Source organism: Bos grunniens, chromosome 8 (assembly GCF_055505025.1).
Source record: "Bos grunniens cultivar Pamir isolate PY7600 chromosome 8, Bosgru_T2T1.0, whole genome shotgun sequence".
Classification (NCBI taxonomy): Eukaryota; Metazoa; Chordata; class Mammalia; order Artiodactyla; family Bovidae; genus Bos; species Bos grunniens.
In genome coordinates this window covers 27,388,585-27,404,895 of record NC_141172.1, presented here as the reverse complement: position 1 = coordinate 27,404,895, position 16,311 = coordinate 27,388,585, and the positions used below count along the sequence as shown (strand labels likewise).

Below are 16,311 nucleotides of genomic sequence, written 5' to 3'. Positions count from 1 at the left end.
TCTCCAGCATAATCATCTCCAAATTCCAAGTAAATGACTTGAATTAAAACTCCATCAAATATACAATATATACTTCTGGTAAACACAAAGTAATTCTCCCTTCTAAAACCTCACAACTTCTATAAGGCTAAGAGATGTTATCAGATTTGGAAGCTGTAAAGACTGAGAAAGTTGGGTACTAAACAGCAATACAGAAAGTCAGACTAATTTATAGTTTGAAATCCCCAAAGGGTTCAAAACTGGTGGCACCATGAACTTCAAGAAGTGGAAGGGACCTTAAAATATTAAATATTTAATAAAATTACAGAAAAATGTCTTAAAACCTCAAACATGGGGCATTTTTAAATGATTCTAAACCAAAACGCTATTCAAAAGAAAAAACTGATTGTTTTGTTGTCCAATCGCATCCGACTCTTGCAGCACACCAGGCCTGCCTCCCTGTCCCTCACCATCTCCCAAAGTTAGTCCAAGTTCATGTCCATTGCATCAGTGATGCCATCCAGCCATCTCATCTTCTGACGCCCTCTTCTCCTCCTGCTCTCAATCACAATTGATCCCATCATGGTATTACTTAGTGTATAAAGGTTTCAGTTAAATTTATATGGATTATTTTTCTTTTCACAAAACAGGTGGTCCCCACTTTGCATGACAACAAGAGACCACAAAAATGACCATGCAAGGCAATCTTATTGAAAGATAGGAAAACTTATAATTGTTTCATAACCTTCAAAAGTTGTCAAAATATTAAATGCACTATTACTGATAGTGTATAAGGAAATTGGGTTGCCATGCCCTCCTCCAGGGGATATTCCCAACCCAGGGACTGAACCCACGTCTCTTACCTCTCCTGCCTTTTCTGATACATTTACACAAACACTTGTACGCCAAGTGTTTACAGCAGCACAGCAGCAAAAGTCATTAAAGACCACATATTGTACAGTTCAATTTGTATGAAATACCCAGAATAGGCAAAGTGATTACTGATTCCCAGGACTTCCCTAGTGGTCCAGCGGTTAAGACCCCACGGTCCCAAAGCAGGGAGCCCGGGTTCTACCTCTGGTCAGGGAACTACATCCTATATACTGCAACTAAGACTTTGCATGCCACAAGTAAAGAACCCAAGTGCTGCAACTAAGACCCAGCACAGTCAAATAAAAATAAATTTTTTTTTTAATGATTAATGGTTCCCTATGGCAATACAGGGGAGAGACAGGAGAAACAAGAAGTAACTGCTAATGGGTACAGGGTTTCTTTTTGGTACGATGAAGATGTTCTAAAATTGTACTAAGGGCTATTTAATTCTGGATATACTAAGATCTATTATATGTTTTAACTGAATTGTTTGGGATATTAACATCTTAATAAAGTTGTTAAAATATTTTTCAGTGAATAGCACAGTCCAAAGAAAACAAAAATGATCCAGAACTTTACCAACTACAGATAGCCACTGTTTTCACCCACTTGTTTGTAGCATATGTACCTACATAAACACGTAATTTTCATGTATATGCTGCTGCTGCTAAGTCGCTTCAGTTGTGTCCGACTCTGTGCGACCCCATAGACGGCAGCCCACCAGGCTCCCCCGTCCCTGGGATTCTCCAGGCAAGAACACTGGAGTGGGTTGCTATTTCCTTCTCCAATGCATTAAAGTGAAAAGGGAAAGTGAAGTCGCTCAGTCGTGTCCAACTCCTAGCAACCCCATGGACTGCAGCCCACCAGACTCCTCCATCCATGGGATTTTTCCAGGCAAGAGTACTGGAGTGGGGTGCCATTGCCTTCTCCAATGTATATGCTACTGACCCATAAATATTTTTTCAGATTATAATGAACATGTTTTCACATCAACAGTTACTTAACAGCTAAATACTATTTCACTGAATAACTTTCCCAAAATTAATTTGTCTACTGTCGGACCATTTCCTGTATCAAATTTTCTATTATAAAATATAACTATAATAAATAATGTATTACTGCATCTTTTCACATATTTTCCTAATAAATTCTAAGTAGAACTGCTGCCTCAAATGGTATGTTCAAGACTACAGAGCTCCTTAATGAGATTCAAACAATTATGGTGGATGAAAAAAGAATCCTCCCATGTTGTCACCACAAAAAAGAAAATGACTAATTACAGGACCTGATGGAGGTTGGAGGCGTTAGCTATCGCTATGGTGGTAGGTAAGCATATTGCAATATATAAATGTATCAATTCATGGTGGTAATAACACTGCAATATATAAATGTATCAAAATCAACATATATTAAACTTGTGCAGTATGTATCAATTACATTTCAATTTTAAAAAAATAAGAAGAAAACACATGCACACACAAAAGAATCCTCCCCAGGGATACAATCCCATAGGTTTGGTGAACAGGGATCAGATTAATTTTTAAGCAGCCATCACTAGTCCCCAAGGGCACAACCTTCTGTAGCTGTAGCTTTGATTCATCCTTCAAAGCTTTCAATTTTTAAATGACATATAAATCTCAAAGAAAATACATTAAAAACAGTAATAGGTTTAGGGTTTTTTCCCCTGAAAAACAGTAAAAATGATGTGCTTCCTTTTAATGTTGTTTAAAAAAATTTTTAAGAAAAAGATATGCATTAATTGAAAGCACATTACCCACCAAATTCCAAAGCTGAAAGGAAAGTTAGGGATCACCAAGATCTTCCTGTTAAAGATTAGAAAACTGAAAGCCAGAAAGATTTACTGATGCAAGCAAGGTTACTGAGCTATTAAATAGCAGAGCCTTCACTCTGTACAATGTTCCCTTAAACAGATTCCCTTTAACCACTGTAATACAGTCTCTGAAACACTGACTTATATATTAATAAAATACTGATGCCATATCCCTATACATATGAACTCAGTTCAAATACCAATTGTCAAAGCCCACAAGGATTAAAGCTAATGGAAAATGTCTTAAGAAAAAGCAAATCATTAACTACAGTATTAATTTTATAATTCTGAAGCAACTTAAATAATTCCAAAGCCTGCAAGTGTGTTTCTTACATGGCATATACCTAAAGTGTGTTCCTGTTTACCCCGATTTTTCAGAATCCAAGTACACATAAAAGCAGTCATCTCTCTAAAGTCACTTTTCTGGAAACAATGAATATACCTTCAAGAACATACACATACATGCCTCAGAAAAACTCAATTACCATACACCTAAAAGAGTCCTTTAAAGCAAACCAGAAGTTGCATATAAAAAAATGGGATAGGGAAATTTATCATGGCTGAAGACTTGAAGCTCAAAACTCATTTAACTGTTGTCAATTAATAATATAATACAGAAACTTATACCTTTTAAAACACTGACTATAACTTGATGTTTCATTTCCCTATTATTAAATCACAAAATATGAAACATACTGTTTTAAACTACATTTTATAACAGCACTCACTACTTTATGACAGAAAATGACTCAATAGACAATTGATACATCTACTATGTGCCAGGAACCTGACAATACAGAGATGAAGAAATAGTTCCTCTCATTATAAGAAATCATACAAACTCCACACCAACACATACAACTATGTCTGTAGTACTGAAATTATATAGAACAACTCAGTGTAGAAGAAAATAAAATCCTATCCTATGATTCATTTTTTCATTCCTTTCTTGTGGATAGGTGATACAAAAAACTGACCAACTAGTAGAACTTTCCCATTCACCTTCACTCCTAATAACTCTATAGTAGGCAGGTTTTGAAACAACCTGTGATGGATAGTTTCAAAGTTCCTAGAACTGAGCATCTAACATCTTTGAATTAAAACAAGTAAGAGCAGTAAAGAAATAAAGTGTCAAAAACACTATCTTCATTTAAAAATGTCTAGACTTTAGAGAGAAATACGTAGACCTGGATGAGAGTATTCCCTCAATTAACAATGATAATTAGTCAGCAAAACAAACTGCACTGCAAACAATCTAATAAGCATGCTTACAAGTTGTGGAAAAATAATATGCAACATTATTTTTAATTCCTAATAGTTGACATTTCATGTTTAATACATGCCAAGCACTGTTTTAAGCATCTTTCATGTAGTATCTTATTTGCACCTTGAATTCTATTTTATTGTTCCCATTGTACAAGGAAGAGAAGGACAAGGCTAAGTAAACCTGCTCAAGGTCATAGAGCAGATAGATAAAAGGAAGGATTCAAAACACTCTTCTGATCCAGCTGTCCTAAACACTATAGAAATGCTAGCTAATGGACAGCAAATTCATCATCAACAAATTGATTTTATCTAGGTCATAGAGCTTTCAGTCTATTACCAAACATTTATTTAACAGCTACTATGTGCTGGGCACTTAAGTAAATAATGATAAACAAGACAGACAAGGTTCCTGCTCTCCAAGCTTTTCACTTGTGGGTGAAGGAAAAGAAAAAAAATAAAATTTAGTCATCACTGCAATGGAAAAATAAGCATAAAAAAAGAGGATATGAGCTAAGAGCTAAATGACTGAAAATCCGTTTCTCTTTGTTGGGAAAGATAGGTCTTCAGTCAGGAAGGACCTGAGACAACATACATCTGTGTAACAGTAAAAAAGAAAATGTGATGAGGTTGGAGAGGTAAGAATAGACTAGTTCACACAGGGTGTTATAAAACAGCACTTGTGGGGACTCGCCTGGTGGTTCAGTGGTTAAGACTGAGCTTCTACAGTCATCAAGACAATATGGTACTGGCACAAAGACAGAAATATAGATAATGAAACAAAATAGAAAGCCCAGAGATAAATCCACACACCTATGGACATCTTATCTTTGACAAAGGCGGCAAGAATATACAATTGAAAAAAGACAATCTCTTTAACAAGCGGTGCTGGGAAAACTGGTCAACTACCTGTAAAAGAATGAAACTAGAACACTTTCTAACACCATACACAAAAATAAACTCAAAATGGATTAAAGATCTAAATAGTTTCTAAGACCAGAAACTATAAAACTCCTAGAGGAAAACATAGGCAAAACATTCTCTGGCATAAATCACAGCCAAGATCCTCTATGACCCACCTCCCCGAGTAATGGAAATAAAAGCAAAAATAAACAAATGGGACCTAATTAAACTTAGAAGCTCTTGCAAAATGAAGGAAACTATAAGCAAGGTGAAAAGACAGCCTTCAGAATGGGAGAAAATAATAGCAAACAAAGCAGCTGACAAATAATTAATCTCAAAAATATACAAACAGCTCGTGTAGCTCAACTCCAGAAAAATAAGTGACCCAATCAAAATATGGGCCAAAGAACTAAACAGACATTTCTCTAAAGAAGACATACAGATGCTCAACATCACTCATTATCAGAGAAATGCAAATCAAAACCACAATGAGGTACCATCTCCGCTGGTCAGAATGGCTGCTATCAAAAAGTCAACAAACAAAACAAAAAAAAGTCAACAAACAATAAATGCTGGAGAGAGTGTGGAGAAAAGGGAATCCTCTTACACTGTTGGTGGGAATGCAAACTACTACAGCCACTATGGAGAACAGTGTGAACATTCCTTAAAAAACTGGAAATAGAACTGCCATACAACCCAGCAATCCCACTGCAGGGCACATACACTGAGGAAACGAGAACTGAAAGAGACACATGTACCCCAATGTTCACTGCAGCACTGTTTACAATAGCTAGGACATGGAAGCAACCTAGATGTCCATCAGCAGATGAATGGATAAGAAAGTTGGGGTACATATACATAATGGAATATTGCTTAGCAAAAAGAATGCACTTGAATCAGTTCTAATGAGGTGGATGAAACTGGAGCCTATTATACAGAGTGAAGTAAGTCAGAAAGAAAAACACCAATACAGTATATTAACGCATATATATGGCATTTAGAAAGATGGTAACGATGACCCTATATGAGAAACAGCAAGATACACAGATAGAAAGAAAAGACTTTTGGACTCTGTGGGAGAAGACGAGGGTGGGATGATTTGAGAGAATAGCATTGAAACATATTACCATATGTAAAATAGATGACCAGTCCAAGTTTGATGCATGAACAGGGCACTCAAAGCCAGTGCACTGGGACAACCCAGAGAGATGGGATGGGGAGGGGTGTGGGAGGGGGGTTCAGGATGGGGGACACATGTACACCTGTGGCTGATTCATGTCAGTGTATGGCAAAAACCACAACCAATATTGTAATTAGACTCCAATTAAAATTAAAAAAACAAAAAATAAAAAAAGACTGAGCTTCCAATGCAGGGGGCACAGGTCTGATTTGTGATCAGGGAACTAAGATTCCAACACGCCTTGCAGCACAGCCAAAAGAAAGAATTTAACAACAGCATTTATAGACAGAATTTGGGTGTTTTTGTCTGTTGGTAATGTTAACAAGGAGGTCACTGAAAGGCTCTGGACAGAGAAAATGACATGATCTGACTGAAATATCAAGATCACTCTGACTATATATGAAGAGTAAAAGCTGAGCCCAAGATAGGGACAGGACACTATTCCTAAGAGTAACTGCAGCATGAACTTAAGGTGCCATGCTGCTGCTGCTGCTGCTAAGTCGCTTCAGCCGTGTCCGACTCTGTGCGACCCCATAGACGGCAGCCCACCAGGCTCCCCCGTCCCTGGGATTCTCCAGGCAAGAACACTGGAGTGGGTTGCCATTTCCTTCTCCAATGCATGAAAGTGAAAAGTGAAAGTGAAGTCGCTCAGTCGTGTCTGACTCTTCTCGACCCCATGGTCTGCAGCCTACCTCCCATGGCTCCTCCGAGTTCTGGAGTGGGGTGCCATTGCCTTTTCCATAAGTTGCCATAGAGGAGCGGAAAAAAGCAGATCAGAATGCATGTTAAAGGAAAAGAATTAAGACTTGCTGACTGACTAGATGTGGGGAAGAAACAGATACGACTATAATAAGAAATCAAGGATAACACTAAGATTTTTGGTTCCAGCAAAAAGCACTGAATCTCTGTCAGTCTCATTTACTAAGAATCTGTTTCCAGTATATTAGTTTTATAACATCTAGTAGCCCATCATGTTTGGTATACATAAGAGCTCACTGTTAAATAGTGTTCAAAACTTTGGTGGATAAATTAACTATGAAAGGCGTAAAAAATTACAAAATATCAAATGCTTGTAGCTCAGGAAACGAATGCAGTTACAAAGGGATTCTGCTCTAACTTCACAATAAAAAAAAAATCTTATTTACAAATCAGTTACAAATAACTGGGCTTCCCTGGTGGCTCAGAGAATTCCATGGACAGGAGAGCCTGCCAGGCTCTGTGGGGTCACAAAGAGCTGAACATGACTGAGTGACTAAAACTACTTTTCACTTTTATTAATATCTAGTTTTCTAACTGTCATTTCTTCTTCCATGTTCTTCCTTTCCCATCTTCTTAACTACAGGCTCCTGGATTAAACTCCAACTTATGCAAATTCCAAACAGAAAGGTTCAAATAACCGCCCTCCCAAATCCTGAGGGGGAAAAAGGCAAACACTCACCGCAATTCAGTTTCTAAAAATTAACCTTAAATACCAAAACGTTAAGTCACCAGACTAATAGATTCAAGAGCACTGCCTTTCCAAAGGTAACAGTGCATTTATGAGATCACTGAGGCACAAAAACTACAAGTACATTTTGAAATGAAAATTTAATATCATTCGCTTAATTTTAATTTCCTGAATATGTTCTAATTTTTGAATATTAGTAATTCACCATCTTCATTTCCCAGTTAATAATACCACTGTTATGTTATTAACCAAACGATGCTTATGAAAATTTAGTTCTTTGGCATAGTTTCTTTTGCTTTATAATCTACAGATATTTGCAACATAAAAATCCTCATTTTTAAATGTTGAGGAAGGGATGATCATTCTTCTAAATTTAACATTAAGAATGACTATGTGTTCTATAATACTATGTATTAGTCACTCAGTCGTGTCCAACTCTTTGCAACCCCATGGACTGTAGCCTGCCAGGCTTCTATGTCCACAGAATTCTCCTTGCCATCTCCTTCTCCAGGTCTATAATACCATAAGGATACATAGAAATTCCAGGGAATGTCTAACTCACACTACTCTGATATAGTTAGTATTCAATCTTCCCATGCATTCCAATTATCTGGAAGGCTATTTAAAATAGACTGCTAGGCTCCACACCTCCATTTCTGATTTAGTGAATCTTAGGTGGGTGGGGTCCAGGAATTTGCATGCCTATCTAAAGTTCCCATGTGCTGTTCCCACGTAGGGTGCAGCTTGACCTGGGACCACACTTTGAAAACCCTTATTCCAATAGAGATTACACAATTTTTCATTAAAAGATACCTTCCCTATTGAATTTATGGAAGTTTTAAATGGTAGATTATCACAGATAATCAGAAACTCATTTTAATTAAATTTATATATTCAAAGTACATTCAACTTTTTATACTCAAAATAATTATGGTGAAGGCCAACACAGTTCTGAACTCAAAACTGGATTTTATTTTTTTAAAACTGGATTTTAAAGAAGACAATTATGTGGCACTGCATGATGTCATTAATATGAAATGTCAACAATTGGCAAGTCTAGACAGACAGTAAACTAGTGGGTATCTAGGCCTAGGAGGCAGGAAATGAAGAGTGACTGCTAATGGTTATGGAAGTAAATATACTAACACCCACTGAATTTTACACTTTACACAACTTTATGATGTAAATTACACATAAAGCTATTTTTAAAATTTTTTTGGAAGTTCATACAGTAGCTAAGCAATGTTAAACAAATGTTGTCATTGTAGACACTCTTCAGTTCAGTTCAGTCGCTCAGTCATGTCCGACTCTTTGTGACCCCATGAATTGCAGCACCCCAGGCCTCCCTGCTGCTGCTGCTGCTAAGTCATTTCAGTTGTTTCCGATTCTGTGTGACCTCATAGATGGCAGCCCACCAGGCTCCCCCATCCCTGGGATTCTCCAAACAAGAACACTGGAGTGGGTTGCCATTTCCTTCTGCAATGCATGAAAGTGAGAAGTGAAAGTGAAGTCGCTCAGTCATGTTCGACCCTCAGCAACCCCATAGACTGCAGCCTACCAGGCTCCTCCGTACATGGGATTTTCCAGGCAAGAGTACTGGAGTGGGGTGTCTATCACCAATTCCCAGAGTTCACCCAAACTCATGTCCAATGAGTTGGTGATGCCATCCAGCCATCTCATCCTTTGTTGTCCCCTTCTCCTCCGGCCCCCAATCCCTCCCAGCATCAGTCTTTTCCAATGAGTCAACTCTTCGCACGAGGTGGCCAAAGTATTAGAGTTTCAGCTTTAGCATCAGTCCTTCCAAAGAACACCTAGGACTGATCTCCTTTAGAATGGACTGGATGGATCTCCTTGCAGTCCAAGGGACTCTCAAGAGTCTTCGCCAACACCACAGTTCTTTCTTCACAGTCCAACTCTCACATCCATACATGACTACTGGAAAAACCATAGCCTTGACTAGACGGACCTTTGTTGGCAAAGTAACGTCTCTGCTTTTCAATATGCTATCTAGGTTGGTCATAACTTTCCATCCAAGGAGTAAACGTCTTTTAATTTCATGGCTGCAGTCACCATCTGCAGTGATTTTGGAGCCCAGAAAAATAAAGTCTGACACTGTTTCCCCATCTATTTGCCATGAAGTGATGGGACCAGATGCCATGATCTTCGTTTTCTGAATGTTGAGCTTTAAGCCAACTTTTTCATTCTCCTCTATCACTTTCATCAAGAGGCTTTTTAGTTCCTCTTCACTTTCTGCCATAAGGGTGGTGTCATCTGCATATCTGAGGTGATTGGTATTTCTTCTGGCAATCTTGATTCCAGCTTGTGCTTCTTCCAGTCCAGAGTTTCTCCTGATGTACTCTGCATATAAGTTAAATAAGCAGGATGACAATACACAGCCTTGACGTACTCCTTTTCCAATTTGGAACCAATCTGTTGTTCCATGTGCAGTTCTAACTGTTGCTTCCTGACCTGCATACAGGTTCCTCAAGAGGCAGATCAGGTGGTCTGGTATTTCCATCTCTTTCAGAATTTTCCACAGTTTATTGTGATCCACACAGTCAAAGGCTTTGGCATAGTCAATAAAGCAGAAATAGATGTTTTTACGGAACTCTCTTGCTTTTTCCATGATCCAGCAGATGTTGGCAATTTGATCTCTGGTTCCTCTGCCTTTTCTAAAACCAGCTTGAACATCAGGAAGTTCACGGTTCACGTACTGCTGAAGCCTGGCTTGGAGAATTTTGAGCATGACTTTGCTAGCGTGTGAGATGAGTACAATTGTGCGGTAGTTTGAGCATTCTTTGGCATTGCCTTTCTTTGGGATCGGAATGAAAACTGACCTTTTCCAGGCGTGTGGCCACTGCTGAGTCTTCCAAATTTGCTGGCATATTGAGTGTAGCACTTTCACAGCATCATCTTCCAGAATTTGAAACAGCTCAACTGGAATTCCATCACCTCCACTAGCTTTGTTCATAGTGATGCTTTCTAAGGCCCACTTAACTTCACATTCCAGGATGTCTGGCTCTAGGATGAGTGATCACACCATCATGATTATCTTGGTCGTGAAGATCTTTTTTGTACAGTTCTTCTGTGTATTCTTGCCACCTCTTCTTAATATCTTCTGCTTCTGTTAGGTCCATACCATTATATAATTTTAACTAGAGTAGCACCAGTTTTGTTCAACCTGAACCCAGGTAAACAAGTCTACCAAAATTACTGCAAAGTCTAAACGTAATGTTCAAAACTGGTGAGGTTATATGCTACTTGTAAGGCTATTAAAATATAGGCATGTAGTAATATTATTTTTCAAAATTAAGAGATACCCCCTGGAGTAATCCTCCGCACCTAGAAGTAAGGGTTCAGTATTCAGCTACAATTTCTAAGAAATTAATTTGCTTCTCCGAATCAGTTTCTGCCCAGAAATCCACCAGGGGCAGCAGAGCAGTAACAGTGGCTCCCAGAATCATACAAATACACAGAGAAGGAACTATTCAGATTTCTTTTCACCTTTCCCACAATATACCATTAGTGTGGCTAAAATCACAAAGCCTAAAATAGGGTGTCAGGTCATCACTACAAAAAGCACTAATTACACTAAATATGAATACTGAACACCTTGTTAAAACTTTCCTTACACACTTTCTCATCCATCAGTTATTTTCTGACTGCTGAGAGAATCAATCTACATCTTTTATGATTAAGGACATCCGTACCAGTAAAAGTTAAACCTGCAGTGTGTAATTTAACATAAAAATAAATTTAAAAGGGACACGTGAAGACTTTTTTCCAAGTTCAAAGATGATTTTAATGTTTTCTGTTACTTTATTATTTTCTCTTAATTAACCCCTACTTGCTTTTCGTTATATACCCAATGAACCTGCTAAATTAACTCTGATTTGCCTTTAGAGCTAAAAGGACTTACGTCTCATGAGTTCCAAAAAAGAAAATCGGTAGTTTGTTTGTGGGTGGTTTTACAGCTCCATCAGGAACTTCATCTACCTAAAAAAAAAAAAAAAAAAAAACAGAAAAATTAACATCTTTTAAATCATACACACTTAAACAGACCAGAGTAAACTGAAAACAAGACATCCAAAAGGGTATCTGCTGTGAAATAGACCGGTTCTACAGGTCCACAATCCCTTATCTCTAGTTCTGAAACTCAAGAAGCTCTGAAAACCAATATATTTCTCAAAACTCATGTGATAGCAAAACCTGCATAGAAACTGAAGCTATTCCATCATTTCTTTTATCCATCTAGCATTTCTACTGATGCTCCTCTGCAGAAACATCATGTTAGATTATCATTTGCCATCCTAGACCTCATCACAGAAAGATGTATTGTATATGGACCACCACTACCATTCTAAAACCCCCAAATTCTGAATGTTCACATAAATCTGGCCCTAAGTACTCCAGATAAGGAACTCTGAATCTGTTCAAAAATTTTAAATGCTATTTATGCAGAGAGGTTATCCAAATACTGGAGTAATGTAAAACCAGACATTAAAAAGGTTAAAGCAGTACTTTTCCAAGTCTGAAACATATACTTATGAAAACATCTTAGACCTACATGGCTGAGTAACATGAGGTTACCTATTCCTTTTTCATTTCTCTTTTAATATTTTAATACTTCTAATTAAGTAAGGAAGACGGTATCAGGTACTGCTATGTCGAACACATCTATAATAGTTGTTACTCTCTTATCAGAGTTAAGGCCATCAGACAGTAGTATTTAGCCATTATTTACTTAAATTTCATAATACAGTTCTAGAAATAGAAATAAAATTAGAAATAAATAGAAATAAATTTCTAATTTAGTCCTTTCAAAATTTCAAAGACATTTCAATTTAAAAAAATCTGTTGAACAAGGGTACAACCAACAGAAGACCTACTATGCTCCTTATGTATGATCATAAAGAAATGGTTTAAGAAAAGACCATGAGGGTGATTTCACTGGTTGGCAGTCTGAAGGTTTCAGCCATCAATAAGAATCATTAGCACCCAACACCTTAGGAACTTAATTTCCTCACCTATAAAGACTGTACTGTCTTTTCGGCTTTGTCACAAATTGCGAAAAATCCTTAGGGGCCTTAAGATAAGGGATACTCCTGTCATCTCAGATCATATGCTTTCTCCCAGCAAACAGCTTTAAAAGTCAATGCAAATGTCTAGCACTTACGGAGTTTAATAAACACAAGGCAATTTTTCAAAAATTGACTTTAGAAATGATTATTGGTACAGGATTACAAGAAAGCACAAGACTTAAAAAGTAACGAAGCTTGGGATAAACAGAAAATGTTAAAATCAAAACTGGAACACTGGTGGTCACTTTCCCAGCTGCGACCTTAAATATACACTCTAAACTCTCTAAAGCAAAGACTTAGAATTCATAAGATTGGAGAAAAGATAGAAAAATGAATACAATTTTAGACACAGACAATATCAAATCTAAATGCAACTGTTTCTAAGAAAAAAAGGGTAAAAGAGACTAAAGTTTTCCATTTCAATACAAATTGGTAAATGCAGCATTTATTAAATAAAACACTCTGGCCCTCCTGAGGCTACTTTATTTTGCTTTTATTAGCACTGTTAGTCGCCTAACAGACTGAACCATGTGGGAAAGATGATTTAGAAGAGTAATTTTTAAAGCATTTCCATTTGGTTTTAAACTATACTGCTGCATAGAAATTTGAATGAAGATGTATCCCATAACCTCAGATTTTCTAACACCTCAAAATAATCAGGCTCAAACCACAAAAAATGTTCTCTTGGAGGGGCCTTAAACCTTCTCAGTTTGCCTATCCTCCACTTAAACATGAAATAGTTTTTTAGTGCATGACTTACGTACTAAGGATGGGGGGGATGATAAGGAAATTCAGTTTACATCTATTGCTCTGAGAACTTTACAATCTATTTGGAAGTCAAAGAATCCACATAGAGTAAAAGAATCCACATAGAGTTAACAAAGGAAACAGTGTCAAATATACAGACAAAAATTATGATTAAGGATTTTTCCACTAAGACTCCAAGTGAAAAGGTAGACTTAATAGACTAGGGGGAAAAAATTCTTTCCAGGTTGGAAGGAAATCTATAAACCTGACTTACAGCTGGATGGGAAAAATTAAGAAATGGTGAACATTTTACACTTGGATAGCACTCAGCAACTCCATGATTCTTTGTAACCAATGGCTTATTTTTCCTCCCAGCTGACATAATTGAAACTATAGGATTTAATTATCTTTAAGAAACACACTCCTCAAAGAAGAGTAAATCAGTGGAAATTACAGCTTTAGAATATCATGTGTATATTTAAAAAGGCTCTTGAGCTTACTGAGTTCAACCTTTTTCAGGTTCTATCACTATATTAGAAGTATAAAAGATCTTTTTCTGAAAATGGTGCTTTTTTGAAAGACAGTCTCAATTCCTAAATGTCACAAAAAAATCCTGAGTTCTGAATCACCTCTCTGTACTACATGCGAACCAAGGAATGTGGGTTTACTCTTCCTTTCACCTATGGGAAACAATCAGAGGTGGAACAACTTCTTCAAGGTCATAAGGCAAACTTCACCAATAAAAACTTAAAAACGAATTTTCTAGACTTTCTCTGATGCTACCTTATTGTAAAATTTTCCAGAATACCCAGTCCTAGCTTTCACTGAACCAGTCGATCCAGAAGGCCTCATTAACTATAAAACAGGAAAGAATACCTATGAATTCAATTTAATTCCATACAACCTTTTGACACCCAAGTTTGCATAGATTCCGCTGCTATTTTGGATTTTACTCAAAATTAGGAAAATGTCGCCGATTCTTTACCGTCTGAGCCACCAGGGAAGCCAGTTTTTTTTAAACACAAAATCCGTATTTGTTTTCACCTACAATGGAACATTAATGGCATCATCTTTAAATATTTCCTATTAAGAAAACCTGCCAAAGTCTGTCCACAACCATAGGAAAACACCTAAGTATGCCAAAACACCTGGATTTTTAAATTACACAGAAGATTAGTGGGCAAAAAACTAAAAAGATCAGGTTACAAATGAGACGAAAGGAAAGCGAGGGAGAGAAAGGATACGAGGGGGAGGAAAAAAAAGAGAAAAGGGTAGGAAGTAGGCCTCTGAGGAAGGTAGCACCGCTAAACACGAAGGCTAAAAATCACTTACTCGAGCTGGCCAATGAGGATAACCTTTCATCTTGGCAAAGATGAGGTCCCCAGGTTTGAAGTCGCGAGTCATGTTTCAGGGGCGAGGCCGAGGGTCCGAAGCCCAGGGAGGAGGCGCGGCGGTGCGGACTGCGAGGGGATGCGGGAGGGCGGTCGGGAGCCGCGGCTCCCGCGATGGCGGGAGGGGGAGGATGCCTCGGGGTGCCCCGACGCGCCTGCGAGGGAGAGCACCGAGGGCGGTTAAAGCTCAGAAACCCGGAGGGAGGGGCCGTACGGGGAGCGACGGGGGAGGGGAGGCCAGCGGAGGGGTAGGGGTGGGGGGTGGGAGAGTGAGGGGGAGAGCCGCCTCCCGCTCCTTGCCCGTGAGTGCGCGGCCTCCGCAGCCCAAGAGCTACCCCTCCAGGCTTCGCAAGGTCCACCGCTCGACGACCGAAAAGACGCCACCACCTGAGGCAGAGATGCTTCTCAGTCCCCTATTCCCTTTTCTCCCGCCCCATCGTTCCTCAGTCTTTTTTTTCTCCTGAAGCTGAAGCCCCAAGAGGGTGGGAGGTCGGCGAGAGGAGGAGGGGGGAGAAAAAAGATGGCAAAAGGCAGGGGAGCGTTGCCCTTCCATCCACACACGGCCTCTCCCACAGCCTTCTTCCCGACGGTCGCAGCCCCGGGCCGAACCTCGACTCCCCGGCGGGCCTCGGCCACTTCCCAGCTAGAGCCAGGAGTGAGGCCACCGAGGGGGGGCGGGGCGAGTCCCCGCCGCCCGCTCACCTGCCGGGGCCGCGGGCGCTGAGGCTGCGGTGGCGGGCCGGCCGCCTCCGTCCGCGTCCACGCAAGCCACCTGCGCCACCAGCTGCCGCAGAGCCGTCTCAACGGCTCCGAATAACAACCGCCGCCGCCGCTGCCGCCGCCGCTGCTGCGCTGCTCCCGCGCGGCTCCCGCTCGGCGCCCGCTAGCACTGGGGCGGGACCAATTGCTCGCCGACGGAGGGGGAGATAACGCAGCACCCGCCAAAGGTGTGTAGCCTCGACACGGAGCTTCAGGAGACCCTAGATCCCCAAGTTCGCTTTTTCCTAACGTTTGCAGCCTGATGGAGAGAGAGACGGGTGCGAAGAACAAAGAAGTGGGTGCAAACAGTTCGGCCCGCTGTGGCTCCCCCCTGCGGTTTGCGGAGTGGTCGGGCCCGGCCCGCCCCTGCTGGCTGCTCTGCGTGTGTGTATTTGTATGTGTACTGTATGTAAAAGGCGGGGAGGGAGGAAACGATTGTTGTGGACTGGCTTTGGGGGCGGGTGTCCGGGCCTCCAGCCCTCGGCTGTGTGTTAGAGAGAACCTGGCAGCCGAAAGCTGCGTGTTCTTGCGTCGTTTCCCAAGGTGGAGAGGTTTTTAATGCTGCACTTGCGCTGTTTGCACCATCCAAAAAAGAACTGTACAAAAACCCATAGATGAAATCGGAGCATGAGGCGGTTGCACGGTGTGCAGCTTGCAGGCCTCTTAAACCTCGCTGAAGGGGCCCTGCAGTCTTTCCTTGAAATTGTAATATGAGAAAGCCCCATTTCTTTTAAATTTAAAGCACCAAGAACTATTGAGAAATATGAAATCCTAACGAATGCAAAACCTGCAGGCTAGAAAACAATGACAGGAAAGCATAAGCCATTTAGATAGGATGTGGGTTTGGGCATTACCAA

General features: G+C 39.8%; 1 protein-coding gene across 8 annotated transcripts in view; it reads right to left on the bottom strand.

Moving 5' to 3' along the window:
• PSIP1 (PC4 and SRSF1 interacting protein 1) overlaps nt 1–15,544 on the bottom strand; it is a 40,893-nt gene extending 25,349 nt beyond the window's left edge. For 4 of the 8 annotated variants that reach the window (XM_086415046.1, XM_086415048.1, XM_086415052.1 and 1 more), the window contains exons 1-4: nt 15,398–15,544; nt 15,031–15,082; nt 14,637–14,850; nt 11,396–11,472 (exon numbers count right to left, since the gene is read on the bottom strand). In XM_086415046.1, coding sequence (XP_086271172.1) covers nt 11,396–11,472; nt 14,637–14,708 — 149 coding nt within the window. In that variant the 5' untranslated portion in view covers nt 14,709–14,850; nt 15,031–15,082; nt 15,398–15,544. The remainder of the gene's footprint in view (nt 1–11,395; nt 11,473–14,636; nt 14,851–15,030; nt 15,083–15,397) is intronic. The other 4 variants (XM_086415045.1, XM_086415047.1, XM_086415051.1 and 1 more) reach the window with 1 other exon arrangement.
• Nucleotides 15,545–16,311: the final 767 nt, after the last annotated feature.